We start from the raw sequence: 25,818 nt of genomic DNA on the forward strand, positions 1-25,818 counted from the left end.
TGTTGTAGCTTATGACCTGGTGAAGAAAAAATGTAATAGGCAAAAACGTCTGTGATGGATAATTATTGAGATACAGCTAATCAAACGGCAAAAAGGAAAGTTACGGTAGGCTCGCGCTACGCCTCACCTGAATATGTTAATTGCTGTAATCGACATTTAGATAGCAATGGTCATATTTTACAACCATTACTTTCCGCCTTGCGTTACATAAATAGACCATTTGTAATAAAAGGGCAGCAGTTGCAAGCTTTTCTACAGGCACTTCGAGATGTAGCGAACAGTAAAAATTGCTACGACAATGAAAACTGTTTTACAGATGATGATTTTAAGACTGTAGCACCTATTACAAAAGAACAGTTTCAGGATCTGTATACATACTGCGATCGAGTGCCTCAAGAACACGGTTTCCGAAACATTAGTAAAAAAGACCTTTTGACTTTTTTATGTAAGTTACGGCAAGGATTATCTGACGAATTTCTTAAAGTCATTTTTCGATATTCCTCTAGACAGTCGGTAAGTTTAGCTATTACCAAAGTTCGACAGTCTTTATTACAAAGATTTGTCCCGATGAATATTGGTTTTCAAGCAATAACTCGAGATGAATATATAACGAATCATGTTACGTCTTTTGCAAATGAGTTATATAATTCTGAACCGAGTATTTCAAAAGTAATTGCTTATATTGATAGGACTTATTCGTATATTAACAAAAGTAGTAACTTTCGTGATTTACGACAAACGTATTCCGTACATAAAGGTCGACATTTGGTAAAACCAGCGTTAATAGTTGCTCCAGATGGATATATACTGACTATTCAAGGACCATACTTTTCTGACTCGCGAAATAATGATGCTCGAATGTTAAATAGCGAATTTGAACGCGACGTGAATGATATGAGACAATGGTTCCAAGATGGCGATATTTTCGTATTAGATCGTGGGTATCGAGATGCCCAACCGTTACTACGTGAATTAGGCATTGATTACAGGATGCCAGCCTTACTTGAATGCCATCAGAAACAACTATCTACTGAAGAGGCAAATGAGTCTCGATTGGTGACGAAAACAAGATGGATAGTTGAAACTAGAAATGGGCATATTAAGTCTATTTTTAAGTTTTTTAACCACATAATTAATGTGCACCATATTCATCATTTTGGTGAATTTTATAATATTGCAGGGGCTATAATTAACAAATATCACCCGCTAATTTCAATGGAAGGCGCTAATACAGAATTGGCACAAGAACTTCTTCATAAGTCCAAAGAAGTTAATGTTGTGCACGCACGAGTTGAAATTGAAAGGCTGCGCTATAGAAATGCAATGTGGATACATTTAAATGACGAGCATTTACATAATTTTCCGCACCTGACCTTAGAATATTTACGAGATTTAACGATTGGAACATTCCAGGTTCGTCTGGCACGATCTTACGTTCAGGATAAAATGCAGCGTGACGACACAGAAGAGTTTCAATTAGATTCGCTCCTTGACGAACCTGGTCTCATAAGGGTACGAGTGTTTTCACGGTTTAGAAATGCTACAAAACATCAAATATTTATAGCATACAACATTCTTGAATCAGATGGTGTAGACGATGATACCGAGCCAATTTTAGGTTATTATTGTACCTGTAAATCTGGTGTAAGGACCCTTGGTACATGTTCACATGTGGCAAGTGTGCTATGGTACCTAGGGTATGCAAGGTATCAAGACAATGTTCGTTATCCGTCTTCGTTATTGTTAGAAACAATATTAGATGCTGCTCACAGACCACCGCAACAACATCCAAACTAGAACTTCAATATTGCTAATTCTGACTGAGTTGTCTTTAGTAAAGTTCGAGGAAAGCAGCTTTCTCAACGATTCGGATGATTTTTAAATATGTTGAAGTCATCAACATATGGAATAACCTTTTACTATACATATACGTATGTTTCGGTTGGCCACAGTTTTCGAATTATGCGAAAATATGTTTTAATGTTAGGTGAACCTGTAGAAGGACCACTCCCTGATAGTTTTGGATAGAATGTTTTTTAATACCTCTGTATATATATAAAACTATATATAATATCAATATAAATATAAAATATAATATAAAACTGTAGATATACAGGGTGTCCCACTAAGGAGTGGACAGCGCGATATCTCTTAAAGTATTGTCGATAAAAATATAAAAAAAAAGGGAATTGCATGGTTCGAGGGGGCCCATTTATTAGCGCGAACGAATTTTGTTTTCGATTATTATTTTAAAAGATACGATGGTCAAGTTCGGTTTTTCAAATGGAACTATTTTTTTTTGAAGACCTGAGTTGATAGTGCGTTCCAAGACAAATTCAATAAGCTTTAATGTATACACTTTATTTCCACTGGTTTTTAAGATATTGCGCTTGCAAATTTACTGATTTTCACAGCAAGAAACCCCTCTGAAATGGCAAAAACCGGGGGCGGTCTTACTGACGCCACGGGTGGCACTGCCTGTTGAAATGGATACTTACCTGCCAAAGGTCTACGCCAGAAATGGCAGGCCCAAAGGCTGGACAATTCTTTTCCGTCAGAAATGCTACTTAGGTAGGTACATCTGCGGTATCGAGAAGCGCATCGTTACTTTTATTTCGCACTTGCTTCTACGCTCGGATGGCCGGTTCTTTTGGGAGGGATGCAAGTTCGATTGGTTCTGATACAATCTGCTCCCTATGGTTGAAATTTAGTCTAGCAACTTTCACTCCTCATAACCTAACCAATCCAACTTGCATCCCTCCCAAAAGAACCGGCCATCCGAGCGTAGAAGCAAGTGCGAAATAAAAGTAACGATGCGCTTCTCGATACCGCAGATGTACCTACCTAAGTAGCATTTCTGACGGAAAAGAATTGTCCAGCTTTTGGGCCTGCGAACCCTGTCGTAGACCTTTGGCAGGTAGGTATCAGTTTCAACAGGCAATGCCACCCGTAGCGCCAGTAAGACCGACCCCGGTCCTTCCTATTTCAGAGGGTTTTCTTCCAGTGAAAATCAGTAATTTTGCAAGCGCAATATCTTTAAAACCAGTGGAAATAAAGTGTATACATTAAAGCTTATTGAATTTGTCTTGGAACGCACTATCAACTCAGGTCTTCGAAAAAAATAGTTCCATTTGAAAAACCGAACTTGACCATCGTATCTTTTAAAATAATAATCGAAAACAAAATTCGTTCGCGCTAATAAATGGGCCCCCTCGAACCATGCAATTCCCTATTTTTTTTATATTTTTATCGACAATACTTTAAGAGATATCGCGCTGTCCACTCCTTAGTGGGACACCCTGTATAAAAAAACAGGAACAATGGCAAAAAAGCAGTTGCTTGCGAAAATACTGTATAACGTTATGTCAACGTTCTGTACGATTCGTAACGATTGTACTCCACTAGTATGTAATTTTACCCAGGAGAGAATCCTTTTCAATGTATGTATACAGATGAGGCGGTAGCTTTTCTAGAATTGCACCCTATCTTTGCTTACCCGCTTCTAGAAAAAACAAGGAATAAGGAGAGTTGCGTCCTGCCGATACGAGACAGCGCGAGCCTACCGTAACTTTTCTTTTTGCCGTTTGATTAGCCGTATCTCAATAATTATCCATCACAGACGTTTTTGCCTATTACATTTTTTGTTCACCAGGTCATAAGCTACAACATATGTGAAAATGAACGAGATTAACCGGGATTAAATTTCCCATGTAATTAGTGCGGGGTTCTTTTCCGCCTTTGTCCATATTACTACCATCTGCCACTTGACAATCGAGGATTTCGATGAAACTTGATATACAAGCACACCATTTGGAACTATTCGACAATTATTTGTCTGTATCGGCGGAAATTCATGTTTACAGGGTGAAACTACTCCCTCAAGATTTAGGGGTGGGAACCTTCTAAAGCGTATAACCGAAAAAGTAATAGACATAGAAAGAAATGTTAAATACAAAAATTACTTGAATTTTTATGAGCAATAATATAACGGAAGTGCAACAGGAACGAAATCCTAGGTGGCGTCACAGTAGCCGTAAAATGTATAAAGTACGCGTAAAATGTATTTCCAAACAGTAGTTGCACTCCAGGTGTGTCGTTTTCATTTTTTTTTTTTGTATTTATGGGAACAATGTGTCAACGTTGAGATTGTGCTCGATTAGGAAAATCCAAAATGCAAAGCATTGTCAAGACACATTCCAGCCGACGTTAGGTCGAAAGTAACATTCAAAATCTGATCGGAACGTAACAGAATATACAGGCAAATAGGTATGCAATCAAAAGTGCTACAGATGAATGTACGGCATCAACGAGGGTATCTTTATCAATGTCTTTACATACGTGAATGATTCTCGAAGACAGTATAATCATTACGATACATATTACCACTGGCAATTCTAACAGTATTGCCGTAGAAGAATGTTACACTTCTATGAAGAATGTGCGTGGTAGTGAAAGGCTTCGAAGAAATGATGAAAGCATAAGAACTTGTCGCACCATGCACAACGAATAACAGCTGGCGCTCCACAGAAGGCACATTTAGGTGGATCTATGTTTTCTTGATTTTTAAAAGCAATATCCACAGGATGTTCAAACGTCGGTTTACAATTAGTAGGTATGTACCCACGTTTGTACCATCCATACCTGAACAAGGCATTGTATCTTGGTGCAGGCAATTGATTGTGAGTTAGTGATTGTAGTTTTATTATATTGTTACGCAAATGCAAATTAACGTCTATGTTTAAAAGGAGTACTGTATCTGAAAATTTTCTCACGAAGCCTTTCCATACCCGAAATCCGTATACGTCAAGCGGTTGTATCATACCGGTTGTTTTCTTTGGAATAGTGTAAATGGCGACTTGTTTATTGTTGGGAACAAGTTCCAACATAGAAGCTGGACAATGCCCAGTCCAGGGATCTAACAGAAGAGCACTTGAGGTCTGTGTATTAGATATGTATACATTAGTAAACCATTCATGAAATAATTGTGTGCTTAATTTTCCTGATTTTGATGCCTGTATATGTACGTTTGGAGTATTAAATAATGTTTTCTTCACTTGAGGACCAAACGTTCCACTTGATTCTTTCAGCACGACTAGAAGGGGAGACATGAGTTTCCCAGCTGCAGAGATTACGGGTAATATGGTATACCTATGTGTCATTGCTGAAAGGGACTGAACAACTGTTTCCACCTTTTTCGTGCCTTCAACTGCTAACGTACGACCAGAATGCATTTCAAGGTTGAAATTGCTTTCGTCCGCGTTATACACATGTTCCAGGCCGACAATGTCAATTATACTTTTGATCATGTTAACAAACTCTGTAGCACTGTTTTCCAAAGTTGCAGCGTCCACCACGTAAGAGCGGGTAATAAACTTATTTATCTTCCGAGATACAATATTATAATGTCTTTTAAAATTTAATATCCACATTGGCGAGGCTTTAAAATTTTGAAGAGAAACCGCTATATTTGCTTCTAACGCCCATTGTCGCAAATCAGTATCATGGATTATAGCGTTTACGTTCGTAGAAGCACTAAACTGATTAAAAACAGAACGGGATATTTGCATTAGTTTTTCCCTTCGATTCCCTCCCTTTTCTAAAGAATGCTCCCACCTGTATAACTGTGACACCGATTTTACCTTTCTGAACTTTTGTCTAACGCTCTCAAGTGACAGACGCTTTTTCTTACCACCTTTCCAATAATCGACTGCGTTTTGTTTGTATTCCAAGTCCACGAGCTCACCTTCTTCTGGAACGCAGGCTTGTTCTTCATCTTGCGTTGACTCAAATACCTCAAGTAAGTCTTCTGGCGATAGTGCCTCTTCATCAACGAACTCTTCTTAATGTAGTCGAAATGGTTGAAGGAATTCCAACGTCGTGTCTGTTTCCACGGTAAAAGTTGTGTCCTCGACACTTCTTCGTATAGTATCTGCTACAATATCGTGCAGTTCCACCTCTTGTTGGTTCGCATCCGGTCGATTTATATTCGCTACGTCGAATGTTGTCATGAGCAACTGGATAACACGAACAGGATTTATTCGCGCCATTCTTACAAATGTGCACCTTCAACAAATGTCAGAATCGAAAGACTAGGATGACTATCGAACAGTACAGTGATGAGAACTATGCACGAACCTTGACAATCGACTCACAAATGCGAATTTTCATTCTGGATCACTGCGTTTTATATTAAACATCGGCCAACGTACTCGCTGTTTTTCCACGGCTTTTTTTATCGACAAAACAACTATTTTTAAATCGCTGCGTAGATTGGCTTTTCTATTTTAAATTTGTCTGGTCACAACAATCGTAAACACGGTTACCCACACAGCGATGTGAATAGAATTGTTATGCACGTATACGATCTGTTGGAGGGCAGAAGGTCACGATTACGGTGGCCGGTGTTGCAAATAAAACGTCGTGGTCGAGAACGATAATTTGCATTTGTGAGTCGCCTGTTTTTTCACTCGTGACAAACATTGTGCACAAATTGACCAAGGTAAGAAAGAATCAAATATAATACTATTTACGAGCAGTGTTAGGCACAATTAAATTGTTTTGAGAATTAACAAATAGCAATTAAAATTTCATTTATTAACTGTAAATTATATTATTCCTCATAAAAATTCAAGTAATTTTTGTATTTAGCATTTCTTTCTATGTCTATTACTTTTTCGGTTATACGCTTTAGAAGGTTCCCACCCCTTAATCTTGAGGGAGTAGTTTCACCCTGTAAACATGAATTTCCGCCGATACAGACAAATACTTGTCGAATAGTTCCAAATGGTGTGCTTGTATACCAAGTTTCTTCGAAATCCTCGATTGTCAAGTGGCAGATGGTAGTAATATGGACAAAGGCGGAAAATTTTTGTAAACAAATAAACAAATGAACCAAATTTTTTTCCTTTTACATTTTAGTAAACCATTGCGAATTATAACTTTTACACGGAAAAAGATCATCCCCAACCCTCACGGTTAGAAATTATATATAAAATAACGAAAATTTTAATTTATTTATAAATTGTTGGACGTACAAACATTTATTTTGCAGCGCGTTATACGGCATCAAACACTGAACATTTTGTCCATTTACGGTTTTCTTCTACCTCGCACCGTTACAAAGTTATACTCGAAAAACGAAAAATCGCTGAAAATTTGGGGGCTGATTTCACCCCCTCAGAGTGTTTTTCCGCAGAAAAAAAATCGTTTCTTACATACTGCGACATGCTCTACAATCGTACGGAGTTTCATTACAATCAGAATTTTCGGGTTCGATATGTTTCCTTGTTAGTAAATTCCATACCAATAAGCTTCAAAGCTATTATTAAATCAAAAGGCAATCTCACAAACTATTAAAACATTAAATATTTAGTTTATTTCCATAGTTTATTAATTCTTTTTTAACTGTACGAATACTTTTCGCGCGTCCATTTCTGCGCGTTTATCTGTTTTTGTTAATATCTGTGTAAATGTTAAGGGAAATAAAAATTTGTTTACACAAAATCTATTCTACACATCGAAGAATATGTATTAATCATTTGTTCCGTTAAAATTTATCACTGACATGGAGATACAAAGTTTTACTTTAAATTGATTGCTCTTCGAATACTTTTTACACTCACTGTAGTTGCCCGCAGTAGACATTCGTGCAGGGTGGTCTGGTGCGTTAGAACGCTAATAAGCACCGTACGTTGAAATAATAATGAATTTATGAATCATGTACAGAGACAGACTCGACAAATGACAGAATGAGGCTTCAAGGATTCTCCGTCACCGGCGCTGATGGTATATTCGCGCCATATAGCATCAGATCCGGTGGAAGTTCAAGCTAGCCGATAAATGTAGGAAAAACATAGTTGCCGGTACGTATATTGAGAGTCGTATCGCGCCGTTGCTGCATTTCCCCTACCACCATTTTGTCGTCAGGGTGGCAGCAAAGAATCACGGCGAAGCGGCTGGAGAACAGAGATGGGCAAAGATAATATCTGGATACACTCAAATAAAAGATACTTTACGTTCATCCGTTATTTGAAGCTTCAAATAACACGAGTTATCTTTATTCGAAACACCACGGATAAATAAATTTATTTGAAATGAATTTATTCGACGGCGAAAGATATTTTTTTTATCCGAAGAACGTTTATTCGAACCATCGAATAAGGTTTTCATCTTTATCCGCAGTTTAGTCGGCTTTTATTCGAAATTTCAAATAACTTTCGGCGTGTTTATCCGAACCGGCGCGATCTCTCTTGGTGCTGAGGACTTGAGCTGTTCGGCGGCGGCTTCTGATCTCGGTTTGAGCCTCGCCTCGAAAAGCATACAGTGTTATTTGCGATGGATTATGTATTAATAAAATGTAAAACGTAACATTTTCAGTAACATACTGCTGAGATTTTCCAGATTAAAACGAATTCAAACACGATACAAATCCGATTATTTCTAGAACAGTACTAGATAATAAAATATAAATGTAACATTTCTAATTTAATAATGCTAAAAATAATCCGATTTATACGGTGTTTAAATTCATTTTCATTTGGAAAATCTCAGTAGTGTGTTGAAACGTTCATACCGATACGATAGAAAATGTGAAAGTTTTATATTCTATTAAAACAAACAAAATAAACAATCATTGAACAAAAATAGCTTTATATTTTTTCGCAAGAAAATATAAATATTGCCTTTGTTGCATACGTTACATTTCGCTCATTTGCTGCAACAACGACATAACTAATTCAAAATCCACGATTTTTGGGGAAACAGGTTCAAAAGTTTTCTTAGACAACAACCGCTTATTATATATTAATAACACAAAACTGCAAATTTTTAGTTGCGTCGTTGTTGTAACAACTGAGCGATTTCATTACGAGCGACCTGGCAAATTAGTAGGAAGACCGTTGTTACGATGTAGGGAAGACACTCGAGCTTTCTCCGTAACTTTAGAGTTTGTTGTAGATAGACAATTAATACGAGAATGAAAACCGTGCTTAAGGTTACGCGTTAACAAGTGTTTAGGTCAGTGGTCCGTACTGGAGTCCCTGACGTCGGTGGAGCTCCAGGGGTTTTATAAACCTTGAGGGCACGACGCTTTCCTTGGTTTCAGGCAGGAAAATCTGGCGGGAAAATCAGGCGGGAAGATTTGGCGGGAAGATCCTCTTGGGAGATCTACCGCCAAGATCTAATGCGAAGGTCCGGAGAGATCTAGCGCTAGGATCTATCGGTTAACGAGAAGTTATGCGATGGTCCATTGTCACGGGTTCGGGATGATCCTTGTCTTTTGGCGCCAGCCTGGCGCTTAGCGTAACACCGTCAATAGAGAGGAAGAATTACACAGAATGAGAGAAGATAAGAATTGTAAAGTTTAGACGGGATATTGATTCGCAAATAAATATTGTTTCATCCAGAGATGGGCAATATATATTATTGGAATAACCTATCAAATTAAAGAGACTTTATCTTTACTTGTAGTCAAATAAAAATAACTCAAAGTTATTTTTATTTGAAACGCTACGGATGAATCAGTTTATTCGATGGGAATTCATTCGTCGGCCACAAATAATTTTTTTCATCGAATACCTTCATTCTTCCAATATGAAAGTGAGTCTGCCGATTAAATTGACAGAAAATAATTTAAATCGGACTACTTTGAACGAAATGGGCTTTCAATTCTGCAAATAAATCTTATGTGTAATATCGCTAATAATTATAGGTCAAATTATGTCAGGTTTGGTATCTTTCCATCTTTCCTTCCTACACTCCCTTAGCTCTCTGTCTTTCATTATTGCTACGTTCAGCCAGGCTCTGACGCTAGACGCAGCTCTCGTGCCGTATTCCTTCAAGACTTCTCGATAGAAAGAGAGAACTCTGTGGAAACAGTGCGGCAAAGACATAGAGAACAACAGATGTGGCAACTATGCATAAAAAATTCGTCTACACAGAGTACCTAGTAATTGTCACCTCTGTACAAGTTTGTTTTATCGACCGCAGTAGTTTCATTAGGATGCGTTTGTTTACTGAGGCCACTTCGATAGATTAGGACCATAACAAAAATGAGACGGCATCATTAACATAAAATTCGCCAAATTGGAACTTTGCATTGAAATATCTCATAAGGTACGTAGGAACAAAACGAAGACACTTTTCTTATGTAAATCCAACCCAAGCTATCCATTGAGACCATTAAAAAATTTATCGGCTCAACCATTATTGAGATTCGATAATCGAAGGGTTCATGATAGCGGTGCGTGGCGTTATAGAGCAGCTTTGGGAATTAAGTGAACGCGGCGGCCGATTTTCAGAGGCAACGAGCCTCCGCGGCGGCCTAGGTGCTTGGAGCGCCTCAGGCCCGTACCATATGAACCGCGCGTGACGCATTGGGGCGACATTGTATCAATAGGTTTCCACATCGTCCCAGACAGCACGATTTTCGATGCGTTTTTGTTTTGTCAACGCGCCACGCGCGGTTCACGTGGTACGGGCTTGAAGCGCTCCAAGCATCTAGGCCGCCGCGGGGGCTCGTTGCCTCTGAAAATCGGCAAGCGATCAGAAACCGAACGTAGTTATGGAATTAAATAATTTTCAATTATCTACGTCGCGGAAATCGATATTCACGTTATCTATAAGTCAGCAAAGTAGGGTTATGCGCGAAGTGCGGATGTTTAGCGTCTTGTTTCGTATATAATAATTTAACACATGTTTTCTTATAAATGTTGAGGGTGTGTACTGCGTGGAGATGGAGCTGAAGTAAGTATCGCATGTATCCTGTTTATTCATATGTTATATTTACTTTTATACTAATATTGTATTTGTTTTCAGCGCTAACACGACAGGGAATATGATGATTCTACACGAAAAAGAAGTCGGAAATATTGAATAAAATTTTCTGATATCGCCCCTAATAGGCACAACTGGTTACGCAACGTACTGTATGTGGATTTGTAAATGTAAATATTAAAAGTTCCTCTTCGGATTTATATGCGCTATTTATATTATTTTGTAACAATTGTAATTACCAACCCTGTATATTTTTAAAGAAAGAATAAATACTTTTTGAAATAAGTAGAATTAATTATGTACTAAATTGTAGAATCTGCTTGCTGGTTATGTAAGGGTAAGGATACACAGGTGGGAATTGTTTGACAATTAGGCCCTCAGATGACGCTGTTGGATGTGTCAGTCGGGCAGCAGGATCTGCTGCAGATCTGCTGCCTATCAGCCGGCAGACTCTGCGCTCTCCTGGTAAACCCTGCTGCCAATCTCCTGGCAGACTACCGGCAGGTTGCTATCAGGGATATTATTTCCTAATAAATGTTAGAAGAACATTGCTCGTCGTACAGCTTCAAGTACGTTACAATGGGGTCCAAAAGTTATTCGATTGTCGAAAAGCATATTTCCGCAATACAACAAAACTTGAAATTGTATGGAAAAAAATATGGATTATGCTGTTTCATAATTATTTAAACATCTAGTTCAGATTTCACGTGAAAAAACGAATTTTAGAAAACATTAATATTTTTGTTTATAAATCTTTTGTATTTCTTAAAACAATGGATAAAACTTTTAACATTTGATAGATCTATTTAAAAGAAGTAACTTTTGTCTTGAAATTTCTTTTCTACCTCTTTCTACCATAGATTGCGAGTTACAAAATAAAATCGAAAAATAGCCGAATCTTCAGGGGTTAATTTCTTCCCCTTAGTGTGATTTTGGGCAGCAAAAAAAAAATTGCGTTGTTGTTTGGGAATGTGATAGTTCCTAATGCCACCACACTCACTCTCACCGCAGGACCTCGTGGACTACGCCGCGGATCGAAGAGCGATCCGCCAATCATCGACGATCGATTCACCAAACAGCGTGCCTCATCGACGCTCTAGAAGTGTGAAGCCGTCGGCTCTCTCGCCAGACAACACCACCGGGCAGCCATACTGCTGCAAGCAAACTTTAACGCCACGAGACTGAGAGTAACTTCCCTCTCTAGATGAGTTCGCTAGCTCCATTATTAGAGCAACGAGAACAAAGTTTTTCTCTCTTGTCTCACGAGTCTCTGATTACGAAACCAAAATACTTGTACAGTATTCTTTAGCAAGTGTATAATTCTAAACCGTGTACAAAAATATAATCACGCAAAACAACCGAATTGTTTACTGAAGGAACTAACGTATTCCGCGGTTCCACCGAAGAATCGATGCGGCGCATGGAAGGAAGTCAGCCATGCTGGTACTGGTTTTCCGCTCGTACAACCGTTAGCTCGCGCTCACGTTTATTGTCAAAAATCAATCATACCGTGTCTCAATCTCAATCTCGCTTAATCACCAAAAAGGTGCTCACGCTCATAGTACACTCAACCGCTATTCTCAATGCTCATTTTTGTTTATCAAACCGCCTTCAATTAATATAATTGTGGGCGGCCGCGTGGTCGTAGATCCACGCAGTTTCATTTCTCTCAGTTCTCAATCGCAGTAGCCTCCTTGCTATCAATAATATAGGAGAGACCGGGGAAAGTGAGACGATGAAAGTTTGAAGCCGAATAAAATTTTTCCCTTTCAATAAAACTGTGTGGAAGTAGATTAATAATATAATTTAAACATTACTATTGATAAATGACAAATAGCAATACTTAAAATAAACTTAGAGTATATTAAAATTCAACTTGAAAAGAAAAAGTCAAAACGACCACTTTGCGCCATATATGAGCTAAAATAAAATAAGAACTTTAATTAAGGATATAGGTAATTATTTACCTCTTGCGCTGAACTGGCGTATGTAGCACGCCAGCTTCTGGCTTTTTTGCACCGTGACACAGTGGGACGGATCGACGTTTAGGTAGGCATTCAGTTCATTTCTTACATATTTCATCATGTAATGATTATAATCTAAGATTACAGGTAATATATTGTATAATAAACACAATAATCATTTTTTTTCTCGTCGCTCTTTTTAATAATGGGACTTCAAGAGTCCCGTCATGTTGATTTCCATATATATACATCCATATATATGGATCGGGACTTATTAATAAATTATTTAGAACATCTTGATTTGTCATTTTTCGGCTGCTCTTTTTGCGTATAATGCGCAGTAGTTTTTAAAATCATTATTTTGGGCGTTCTGGGCTTACTCAGTTAAATATTCTAAAAAAAATTTTAGATTTCCATTTTTAGAAAATGATCAGCTTTTACACATTGGAATAGTTTTAGTTAGTCTTTTTCTTGTAATGAAAAATATAAACACTTATATTCTATTGCCAAATTAAGATTTTTTGTTACCATTTTCGTATTTTTCTAAATTAAAAGAATTGTTCGTATTTGTCCGTAAATTCAAGCACACCTCATAATTCCGGATAGATTCAATTTCACAAAATTCAATTATTCATATCCGACCGCATCCGACCCTTTGAAAAATTGATATTTTTTTGCGCAAACGCAGCTGCAAGTCAGGAGAAATATACTATTTTGCTCCAATTTTTTATTTGCAATAATAATTGTGCAAATTGAATGTTTTTAACTTTAAATTACACTAATTGAGTAATGTTCAAATATAATAATAATGAGTAATATATGTTGGTAGTGAAGCACGCAGAGGTGTGCAACGCGCAAAAGTAGGAATGAAACGCTAGATAAATAAGAATGAATCATGTATGTAATCAGAGAGTGATTGGAATCGAATTTTGGGGAAACAAATAAAAAGGAAGCAAGCAAGTTCTAGTACTGACCCATGACAATCCGCTCCTGAATTTAACAACTGACTATCGTTTGTCAGCCATTAGTTGAAATCCTTTGCATCTATCACGTTGCATTGTTACCAAGTTATAGCTGTGTGACACGTCAGATATATTTCATATCAATGGATACATTTAAAACCAATAGAGATATTTTTCTTCTATTTAAAAGAGATGAAAAAATAGTGATAGACCATACTTTGTTAGTGGAAAGTTGTTTACGTTGTTGTCCTCCGTTGAATGAAAATCAATTAAGAGACTTGCAACACCTACTTCGACTGTTTTGCGTTAAATCTAAAAAGCGTTGGATGGAATCAAGCTACAATAAAAAACGTTTTTTCGAGAAAAACAAAGACTGGTTGGACCGTGAGTACAATTGGCCAAGTTTTGCGTGTAGCAATAATAATAATCCATTATGTTCTAATGACGAATCACGAACATTAGTCAACAAAATGTTCAAAGGATGTTCTGTGCGAACAAAGAAAAGGAGAACTGAATCCTTAAGAAATGAATATACTGTTGAAGAATTGACTTTTGCAACTGAAATGAAATTGAGAGCAGAAGGAAAGGCGAGTATTTGTAAGATTCTTGATTTTTTATTAGAAAACCCCGACAGAATAAAAGATGTCGAAGATTTTTGTAAAAATATAAATAAAAATAAAAACATAAAGTCGCGTGAAATTTCAAAAGAAAAAGGTCTTTCCCTATTCATAACGACAAATTTGTCCAAAAGGCAATATAATTTGTTAAGAGAAACTGGCCTTAAAGAAGGAACGAATATTTATCCGTCCTATTATAAAATTAAGCAAGCAAAAGAAGATTGTTACCCTCCTATAAATTTTATATCAGTTGACGAACAAATGGCAAAAATAAATATACAGGCATTACTTGATCATACATCTTCACGAATTTTGAAGGTTTTGCAAGAACAAACCCCAACTTTGGAACTAAGTAATAAGCAATTAGTATTAATTACTAAATGGGGCTGTGATGGGGCATCTGGGCAGTCCCAATACAAACAAAAAATTATTTCTGGACAAGATTTTGACGACTCTAGTGTATTTATAGCGAGTATTGTACCACTGAAATTGGTAAATGATGAAAATGGAGATGTATTATGGCAAAACAATACACCATCTTCTACCCGTTTCTGTCGACCAATATTTTTCCAATTTATAAAAGAATCTGCAGAAGTCATTTCTAATATAGTTCAAGAAATTCAAAAAGAAATTGGTCTCCTGCAAATTACAAATTTAAATAATGCGATCGGAGTGAAACACCATCTTATTATGACAATGGTAGACGGCAAGGTATGCTCAACAATCTCTGCAACATCGTCGATGAGGTGTTACATTTGTGAAGCTAAGCCGACAGAAATGAATTGTCTTGAGAAAGTGGTTTGTAAGCCTATTAAAGAGGATTTGTTAAACTTCGGGATGAGTTCACTTCATGCATGGATTCGATGTATGGAATGCCTCTTGCACATTGCCTACCGATTAGATTTCAAAACGTGGAGTGCTTCGACACCCCAAAGAAAAATATTAATGAAAGAGAAAAAAGACGAAATTCAAAAAGAATTCAGAAACAGGCTTGGCCTTATTGTAGATATGGTTAAACAGGGATACGGAACATCTAATGATGGTAATACTGCTAGGAGATTTTTTGAAAATCCTGAAATAACCGCCCAAATTACTGGTTTGAATGAGGACCTCATTAAAAAGTTTTCAATTCTTCTCCAAGCCATAGCTTCTGGTTTAGAAATTAATAAACAAAAATTTGGTGAGTTTGCAATGAACTTGGCAAGACAGTACGTTGAATTGTATGGATGGTATTACATGCCTCCAACTGTACATAAAATATTAATTCATGGCCAAGCCATTATCGCACATGCCATTTTACCAATCGGGCAATTAACAGAGGAAGCCCAGGAAGCCCGAAATAAAGATTTTAGGCACTACCGCGAATTACACGCAAGAAAAAGCAGCCGAAAATTAACAAACCAGGATGTTTTAAACAATTTACTAATAAGCTCCGATCCATATATATCAACATCAAGACTTCCATTGATAAGAACAGAGCGGAGAAAACAAATGTGGGCAGAAACATTAGCTTTGCTTGATGATTCAGATACTTAATCAAGTTCTGTATTTTATTTAAGTTTCTGATTAGAGATTTAAATGATTTTTGTATATATTGTACAATATATTATCTGTAATCTTAGATTATCTTATACTATAAAGCAGAAAGTTTATATATTTGTGTGTTTGTCTATCGCCTAAAAATTTTCCAGCGGTAAACTCTGGGGTCACGAAATGTACATCAGCTTATTATGCCTGGCTAATCCAGATGAATGTGTCTATTTTCACAAAAAAATCTTTATTAGAACTTGCTTGCTTCCTTTTTATTTGTTTCCCCAAAATTCGATTCCAATCACTCTCTGATTACATACATGATTCATTCTTATTTATCTAGCGTTTCATTCCTACTTTTGCGCGTTGCACACCTCTGCGTGCTTCACTACCAACATATATTACTCATTATTATTATATTTGAACATTACTCAATTAGTGTAATTTAAAGTTAAAAACATTCAATTTGCACAATTATTATTGCAAATAAAAAATTGGAGCAAAATAGTATATTTCTCCTGACTTGCAGCTGCGTTTGCGCAAAAAAATATCAATTTTTCAAAGGGTCGGATGCGGTCGGATATGAATAATTGAATTTTGTGAAATTGAATCTATCCGGAATTATGAGGTGTGCTTGAATTTACGGACAAATACGAACAATTCTTTTAATTTAGAAAAATACGAAAATGGTAACAAAAAATCTTAATTTGGCAATAGAATATAAGTGTTTATATTTTTCATTACAAGAAAAAGACTAACTAAAACTATTCCAATGTGTAAAAGCTGATCATTTTCTAAAAATGGAAATCTAAAATTTTTTTTAGAATATTTAACTGAGTAAGCCCAGAACGCCCAAAATAATGATTTTAAAAACTACTGCGCATTATACGCAAAAAGAGCAGCCGAAAAATGACAAATCAAGATGTTCTAAATAATTTATTAATAAGTCCCGATCCATATATATGGATGTATATATATGGAAATCAACATGACGGGACTCTTGAAGTCCCATTATTAAAAAGAGCGACGAGAAAAAAAATGATTATTGTGTTTATTATACAATATATTACCTGTAATCTTAGATTATAATCATTACATGATGAAATATGTAAGAAATGAACTGAATGCCTACCTAAACGTCGATCCGTCCCACTGTGCGTGATTGCCAAAAACTGGCAGATTTTTCATTTTTTTTTGCGGTTAGTTTTTGCTCCATCACGCCGCGTGGTTTTCTAGCCAGCTGATAGGTTAGAATATTGCGCACCTCACTTACGCATCTGTTCTTTGCAGTTCAGTTTACCCTGGCCACTTTACCCCGAATATGTACACAGTAGAAAATTAATTATTTAATAATGTTCGGATTAATGTCTTATTAAACGCGTGTACATGTATGTTTATAAGGTTGTTTTAAACACGTATACAAAAAATTGAGTTATAATAACACATTTATGACTCATTTATCCAAAAAGCTAAATTGAAAAGGAAACCAATCGGAAGTCTCTAAAAATTAATTTTTAAGTTTTTAAAAAAATTTACATTTTTCGATATCTGAATGGGCATAATTATCATTGTTATATTACATACATTTATTACATCACCAAAATTTGTAAATATATTCTATTTTTAAAGAACGAATTAAGAAAGCTCATTTCACCCCGGTCTCCCCTACATGTAAGGCTGCTCTGACGCTTAAATTGTGTTTTATAAATAAACTGACGCGGTGTTGCATCTGTCCAAGATTCATCCAACTTATTACTGTCACGTTCTCGAACAGTTGTAATCAGGAGGAAGTTCCCTATATATGCACAAAGTTTCAAATTTTTTTTTAATTTTCGGGTTCGGGAACTTCTCTTGTAAGACTAACTGACCCGTAGCAACACCGAAATATGACATACAACGTTCGACACTGAATAGACGTTGAAAGACACTTCGCCTTGAAAATAAAGTCAAAGCTACCCATAGATGTTACCACAATTTAATTAATGAGTAAAGAACAAGTAGATCGATTACGTATATTAATAACATTCAATGGAAATGAACAGTTGTTTGAAATTCCAGCGATTTCTTTAGACACTGAAAAAGAGCAGGCTAATGTGGTCTATTGTTGAAGTTGACGTTTAATTCTTATATTCACTTATTTTCATTTCATAATCTTATATTACATTTGTTTTTGTCATTAGAGTTACGTTGGAATGAATGCTATACTGATGTTGTGTGTGTGTTTGTCTTCTTATGTTTCTTTTATGTTCGTTCTGTTCTTGTCAATGTATCGCTATAACGCGTAAGACGATTATATTTTAAAGTATTATCATTCAATGCAAAGTTGTTTATTACCAATCAAAAATAACTCCAGCAAAGTCTAACATCTATTATTTACTTACTTGCTAAATGGGAACTCATTAATAAAGTAGAAACATTATCTTGCGATACCACAGCGTCAAATATACGACGATTACAAGGCACATGCGTATTTTTGGAGCAAAAAATCGAGAGGGATCTTTTATATTTACCTTGCCGTCACCATATTTACGAGATAGCTTTACGTGGCGTTTTTGAGGAAACATTGTCTAAATCTACTGGACCTAATATTCCCTTATTTAACCATTTTCAAGGATTCTGGTCTCAAATGAATAAATTAATTTTTAAATCGGGAGTTGAAAATGAGATAGGTAAACAGTCACTCGACAATGTAGCAGGAGTAATATACTTGGCCTCATATAGTTTGGAATTTAAGCAACCACGAGAAGACTATCGCGAATATCTTGAATTATCAACAATTTTTCTTAATGGAACAGTTCCAAAGTTTTCTTTCCGTGTACTAGGATCATTTCACCATGCTCGACAGATGACTCCGGCTGTATATTCTTTGAAAATATTTTTATTTCTGTTGATAATAATTATTGTGGAACGAAATAATTGATGCTTTATTAAGTTGACTAAGTTTATTATAAACACTTATATCTAATATACACGCGGTGAACATGTGCTCACCTCACGGCGTCTTTCTATGTTCTGATACGGATCTTTTTCTCACGGCATACCTTTGCTATTCGTCTCTCGCTCTAGTCACTCTGGAGTGGAGAAACATGTATACTCTCACACGATTATTACGCGCGCCGAGTTTTATTGCTGTACACCCGACCATACAGACAGTAAACTCGTGGACACGACACAGATAAGAGGGAGCAAGAAAGGAATTCAAAAGTTTTACAAGCCTGGAGCAAGAAGCATAGCAGCCCACCAGGCAGGGGCAGAACAGGTTGAGGTCGGGGATGAACGGGAGGAGATGGTGGAACCACCCATTGTTCCGGGTCAGGAACAGGCTGGTGTGATCGGAAGGGAAGGCGCTGGGCGCTCTTGTGACGACGAACTACGCGATGGATACCATCATCCGTGGGCAGGCCAATGCATTGTTCGGAAGCCTGCTAGATACACCCACAGAGCAGCATATGATGCTGCTGGTTCCACGTGGGGGGGGGGGGACTGCTGCTGACTCTGAGGGACTGGGTGACAACGGAGGCGCGAGAGGGGTGAATTAATAACGAGAGAAGGAGGATAAAGACTGTGGGGATGAGGGAGGTGGAGAGAAGAGTGGTAATATGGTGGTGGTAATATGGATCTCCGAGGCGACTCTCGGGGCAGGGACGGTGCTCAAGGAGATCGACAGGAGACACCCGCGATGCCTGGTCGGGGATTGGGAGCTGGTACACACGGGGTCTCCGCATGCGGATAGGAGGGAATATGTGGTTAGGATGAACGCCAGGTGGATGTCCTACATCAGGCACAGGGGTTTTAGAATGAGGTTGTGAAGGGGATCGGTACGAGCGAAGTTCATCCCCAGGGAGGACTAAGTAGTTCCCGACCGGACGTCGCGGGCCTTGTGGGAGCGGGGGGGGGGGGGACTCGACCATTGACCTTGGAATGTCGTGATACTCGCTGCCTTCCGCCTTGCGGCCGCTCCTCTCCCCCATCGACCACATCCTCACATCTCTCCTTAGTGGACTGCACTGTATCTCGGTACTCCTTTACTCCCTATATATCTTTGTTTTTCTTTATATTTCCTACACTACTAATATTGTGACAGTGGCTTTTCGGACATGCGATCTAGATGTAACGATTGCATTATTAGTTCCGTCCTGGGTACGGACGCTGACATACTACCAAATGTAAATCGTTAGCCCTACGTTTTAATGTCGGCATGGCCCGTGTTGCCCCGATTCACTCTCCTCTCAACCGTGGCCCGCTTCGGGTTGCTATATTATGTTGGGTCATTCTACTTTCCGAAGGCCAGTCCGTAAGGGTACTTGTTTATTTTATTATTTTGGTATTACTTTATTCGACTATTTCAACCTAGGAACAGGAAACGGGAGGGCTGGTAGGTTTTATCGAAGGGGAGAGTGAACCGGCCGAATGGGTGGGGAACCCAATAAAGCACTATGCACAGATAAATAAACATACTGACTGCCCCACGGGGGCCCACAGGGCGAAGGGGAGTTCGTTGACATATGAAACCGGGTTCCAGCCCATCTAGCTGGTTTGGCGGACCTTAGATTTAATGAATATCGGTAGGAATTCACGAGGGGCGGGATGGGGCCCCCTCTCTTGCGGATCCCCCGAGAACACACTTATACACACTAGGAGGGTGGGAGTGGGTGGACGGTAATGCACAGGCGGGGTGATTGCTTCACGACCTGCGGGCGCGGTCCTGCTTCCCTGAGATGCGTTTTTCCGAAGGCTAATGGGGCACAGGTCTGGTTGCTGTGGGGTAGTGTGCATGCACATAATCCGTCTTGAATCAAGGCAGAGACAAATCTGAACTCAACTGAAACCAATCCATGAAGCCTGGAGAGGATCGGCGGTAGGCCAAATGAAAACGTGGGGTATGTTCGAACACATAAGGGGAGAGAGATTGCATGAATATGATACGAAGCTTGAATGCCTGTGCGAAGCCCTTAGCGTAGACTCCCCCTAAGCTGAGTATGGAACATAGATGTAGCGACCAATCATTTACTGGGTTGTGCCATACCCTCCCCGCTTTCAGCACAACACGCTGAAAATTGCGAACCGGGTAGGACCAACACAATGTAGGAGGAATACAATATAGCAGGAGTGGGTTGCCGGAAATAAACGAGAGGCCGGCCCCTCGAGGCACCCCTCTCCTCGGCTGTGAGCACGCTCTCACCCTCAACCCCTTGCAGCCCTTTTTCTTTCAGCATTTCTTTCTTCTTTCCAGTAAACTGTCCGCCGGCCGGCGGAGGTGACCACCTGGGTGGGTGGGCAGACGGTCGCGGGGACGGGATCACTACAAGCGTATTGAACGATCCCCTCGGGCAGCACCATCAAGAACAGAAGGTTCTGGGTCCGGGAAGGCGGAGATGTAACAGAAGAGGACCTCGTAGGGGCGGACCCAGAGGATGGGAGAAGGGAAAAAGATAGAAGGAAGGAAACCCGGTCAGAAGACGAAACCGAAGGGGAATCACGGGGGGTGACTACCTCAAGAGATCGCTCGCTCGATGACAATAACCAGGACCTCACGGCACTGTTTCCTGATGGCCTTGAATGTCGTGCAAATCAACCTGTACCACTCATCTGGAGCCACCGGGAAGCTGGTTAGAGTAATGAGCACCCTCAACGTCGACGTGGCCCTGATCCAGGAGCCTACGGATTACCTAGAGGGCATCACTTACGCGGCCAGGACCGGGGGCAGGACTAGAGCGTGCATAGTTACGAGGAAAGGAATAACTGCTACTTTTTTGCCACAACTCAGCAACGAGGACGTAGCAACAATAAATATCCGTAGAAGAGGGGTTAAAAACGAAGATGGGAATGGCATCATTCTATCATCAGCCTACCTACCATGGAATACGGATGAGACGCCAGCCGGGGAGAAATTCGGGGAAATCGTGCAGTGATGCGAGGACAGAGTAGTGGGAGGAATTATCGGCATGGACACCAATGCGAGACACGAGATATAGGACAGCACAGACACCAAGACCAGAGGGAACCAGCTAGCGGACTATCTAGTAGAAAGCAGGCTGGTCTATCTGAACGTGGAGCGAACCCACGTTCGTCACTGCCAACAGAGAGGAAGTACTTGACATAACAGTGGCCACCCCAGAAATGACCGAGGCCATCGGGGGATGGTCGATGTTACGGGAAGACAGCTCGTCAGACCACAGATATATACGTTTCTATGTTGGAGACAGTACGCAGGTGGAGAGATGCTGGAGGAGAAACCCCAGAACCACGGATTGGAAGGTCTTCAAAGAAGAGATGGACAGGATCACGGAGGGACTGCCGGAAAGCTTTGGAAACCAGGCCAAGCTGAACGCAGCCAACAACAAGATGGTGGACATCATGATGGAAGCCTGGAGAAACTCAACGGAAGCTAAGGAGGCCAGAAACAAGATTCATGTACTCAGGTGGAGCAGGGAGCTCGGCGCCCTATAGGCGAGGGCAAATAATCCCTGAACAAGGCCAGAAGAACGAGGGGAGATGTCCGGAAGGCAGTTCTCAAAGCACGGGGATTTCAGGCAAGGAGATAGTTCACGCACGCAGCTCTCAAGGCAAAAAGGAAAGGATGGAAGAGCTTCTGCGCCGAGGTAAGAAGGATGTCGGACGTGGTCAGGCTAAATAGGCTCCTGGAGAGGAACCCACAGGAAATGCTAGGAGCACTAAGGAAGGAGGATCTATCGTACACGGAAAACGACGAAGAGATCCTTGGGATGCTCCTGGAGGAGCATTTCCCGGGGATCCGCAGGGAAATGGAGGGGGGGAAGGAGAAACCGGTTGACGAAACCAATACCGACTCTGAGATGAGGGAGACAACCAACATGGCTAGGGAAGAGGCGCACAAGATGGGGAGAGGATTATTCGTATTAAAATATTTATTTGTATAAAAATATATCTGCTTAATATTATTTAATACCTTTTTTTCTTTGTAGAAATAGCCATTATTATAATTGGCGGAATTTTTGTATATCATTAATTTTGATTCTTTTAGATGGGTTCATTAAAATGTCCGCGATATGAGTAATGAAAGCTATGAACACAGCATTTTAGCTGTGTATATGTAGTTGTGTCATCTTAAGCGCAGTTGGAAAGCACCTTTATGTACTTGCAGCTCATTTTGATTTCACATATTTTTTTTTTATTTTGTAATTATTATTATCTTCTATTTTTTGTGATTTATTTGATTTCATGTACTTGGCGTAATTATTTTACTTTTTTTTAAGTTTTTATGGGGGTCGTACTTACTATCAAGTCCTACCAGCAGGTAACATACTTTGCCTACGTCCTCAATTTTTACCCCTGTGGACTCTAGTTCTCGTATCAGATTATCCAATTTTAAAAAGTACTCTTCAAGTGTCTCGGTGTCTCTACATTTTAACATCAGTAGTTTGCGTCTTAGGTGCAGTTTTGACACCACACTTTTTCTTTGAAACAGTTTCTCCAATATTTCTATCATCTCCTTTCTTGTTTTCGCGTCTTATTATATTTAGGTACTTGCCCGTTATGCATTGCACGAATAATGGATTTTGCATTTGCGTCGTTTTGTACGAATTTTTGAAGTTCGTCCCGCTCAACTGAGCGTGGGTATTTATTATATTCTCTCTTAATTATTTTTCATTCAAGAGGTATTCCACCCTGAACAGCCAATTTCCAAAATTGCCGGCTTTCAGTTGTGGATAATCTGCCCTCAACATTTTTTTCATGATTTTCTTCAAACCTATAACTGTTTGTTATCACGTGGCCTGGGCCCATAACCTATTGGATGGGGGATTTCTCTTAATGTCTATAGATAAAAACAAGTACACTTGAAGTACTATTGCAATCAGATTGCTTTAATATCAAAGTATAAACAAATAAACTCTAAAGATACATAAACGAATCTTTGCAAGAACAAGATGATGCCATTTACATTCTTCTCGAATATTCTACTCCGACGTTATAATTCAAAACGTGTACAGAGAAGGCCGGAGTTCCCACCAGAAGGGATCGAACTGTACCATTTTCTAACAGATTCGCGTGAATCACATCGCTCATAGAACAGCTAACGATGTGACACAGCATCCCCATCACTGTGCGGGGAACACTTAGGCGAACGCGCGTAACGGAAACGCAGGCGTCTGTTTGTTCGAATTAATCTCGAGAACCACTGGACGGATTGTGATGCAGTTTCCACCGCTTTATACAACATTTCTCGAGGAAAGTTTACATATATTAAATATTAACCTATGGCAAGCGGAAGCCGAGCAATAACCATTTTAGTTTAAGTATTCCTCGAAAATGGGCGCTTACCGGGGACTTTATTTTATACTACGTAGAAATACATGTAAAAAGCCCGGGCAACGGCGGGTACTTTAAGCTAGTAAAGTTATAAAGCAGTTTAGTTTATACTTGTATTTACGTTTTCGAATTGCTTTTAGTGTTGACGAACACACAAGGTGAGTTATTACCTACAATGCGACCTTTCATTTTTAACCCACTTCAAAAAGAAAGAGGTTCTCAGTTTGATGTGTATGTATGTATGTTAGTATGTATTGTGTATGTATTGTAGTTTAGCTTCAATCAACTTAGGCCATGGAGAAAGAATGATCAAAATGAGTTAAATAGTTTTGATGTTACACTAAAAATAAGACATCTGTTTCATTATTATTGGAATCTTCCGTTTCTAGCAAACGGTTCTTTTTCATGAGCAGCTCCTTTTGTAGGCCTGCCCATATTTTTTAAAATAAATGTAGTTACACAACTTAAATAACTAAAAAAGGTAAAACATAAATTTTTTTAAAAAATTAAGGCCGACTTAAAAAAAAAATAAAAATGCACTAACAAGTGAAAAATAAGTTTTTTCCTATTTTAATCGATGACTCTCAATTTTTTTAAATCAGTGTCAGATTTACACAGTGCAAATGATGAGGCGCCACGACGGTATTCTTATATAGCGACGGAGTATAAGCCCCATTGCGCACTTACGACGAGTCGCCGATGACCACGAGTTGCACGAGGACATATGAGTTCGTACGCACTTGGTCGCGGCGACCAGCGAGTCGTCAGCAATCACGAAAACGTGAGCGATGCACGGGGGACCAAGTGGTCGCGGCGACCAACGAAGTGCCTTGATTCCAATGCACGCGTTCACACGACGAGCGACTTTGTTGGCGACCAGACACCTGCAAGCAACGAAATGAGTTTCGATACGCAGAAATTTATTTTGCAAATTGAATCTCGAAAGGCCATTTGGGACTTGTCATATAATGAATACTCCAATCGTGACATTTAAAAAAACAATAAGAAGAAATGGTGCATTTAATTGATAATGAGAAAACCAGTAAACATTCCTTTTTGGCGGCGTTTTTCCAATACAGGATGCACCCAATATCGCCTCTTCTTTTTTTTTCAATGTACTTCATAATTACAACAATCTCCCTGACGTCCATTCTGTTTGGTGCTCCCTACGAAACGGATAGGTATCGAGTTTCTCGGTTTGGTCGCTTCGTTTGGTTGCCCGAATTTTGGTCTCTCGGCGACCAAGTTGCCGGCGACTGGTCGCAAGTGCGTAACGAGGCTAAGTCCCGTTACAGATCGCGCAATATAACTTTGCCTCCGACCGGCGACCAGCGGCGACCGTCGTTAACAGTTGTCAGACTCTCTCGCACGCACGGCCGAGTCACGGCCAACTCATTCGCCGCTGGTCGCCGCTCGGAGGCAAAGTTATGTTGCGCAATCTGTACGCACTTGCGACAAGTTGTCGGAAACTTGGTCGACAAGAGATCAGAAACCTTTGTTGATCGCCGCGACCAAGTTGCCGGCAATTTGTCGCAAGTGCGTAACGTGGCTAAGGGACCTCGAAGAGTCGCCGTTAGCCGTGGTGACATAAGGCGGCTGATCAGTGCGCAACGGATCTGAATATCGCGGATTCGAGTCCAAGCGCCCGACGCCCTCTTTTTCCGTTGCTTACACATTAGTTTA

General features: G+C 39.2%; 2 protein-coding genes across 2 annotated transcripts in view; one reads left to right on the top strand and one right to left on the bottom strand.

The window, feature by feature from the left end:
- The window catches only part of Srp54k (signal recognition particle 54k), a 140,735-nt gene that overhangs the window by 93,127 nt on the left and 21,790 nt on the right, over positions 1–25,818 (bottom strand). The window lies entirely within an intron of this gene.
- LOC143366634 (uncharacterized) lies at positions 14,130–16,987 on the top strand. The gene has a single exon (XM_076807833.1). The coding sequence runs from the start codon at positions 14,170–14,172 to the stop codon at positions 15,850–15,852; it is 1,683 nt and encodes a 560-aa protein (XP_076663948.1). The 5' UTR covers positions 14,130–14,169; the 3' UTR covers positions 15,853–16,987.

The sequence above is a fragment of the Andrena cerasifolii genome, chromosome 3 (genome assembly GCF_050908995.1).
Source record: "Andrena cerasifolii isolate SP2316 chromosome 3, iyAndCera1_principal, whole genome shotgun sequence".
NCBI lineage: Eukaryota > Metazoa > Arthropoda > Insecta > Hymenoptera > Andrenidae > Andrena > Andrena cerasifolii.

Coding starts and splice junctions, on each gene's coding strand:
- LOC143366634 (XM_076807833.1), top strand. CDS start 14,170: ATGTTCAAAGGATGTTCTGTGCGAACAAAGAAAAGGAGAACTGAATCC.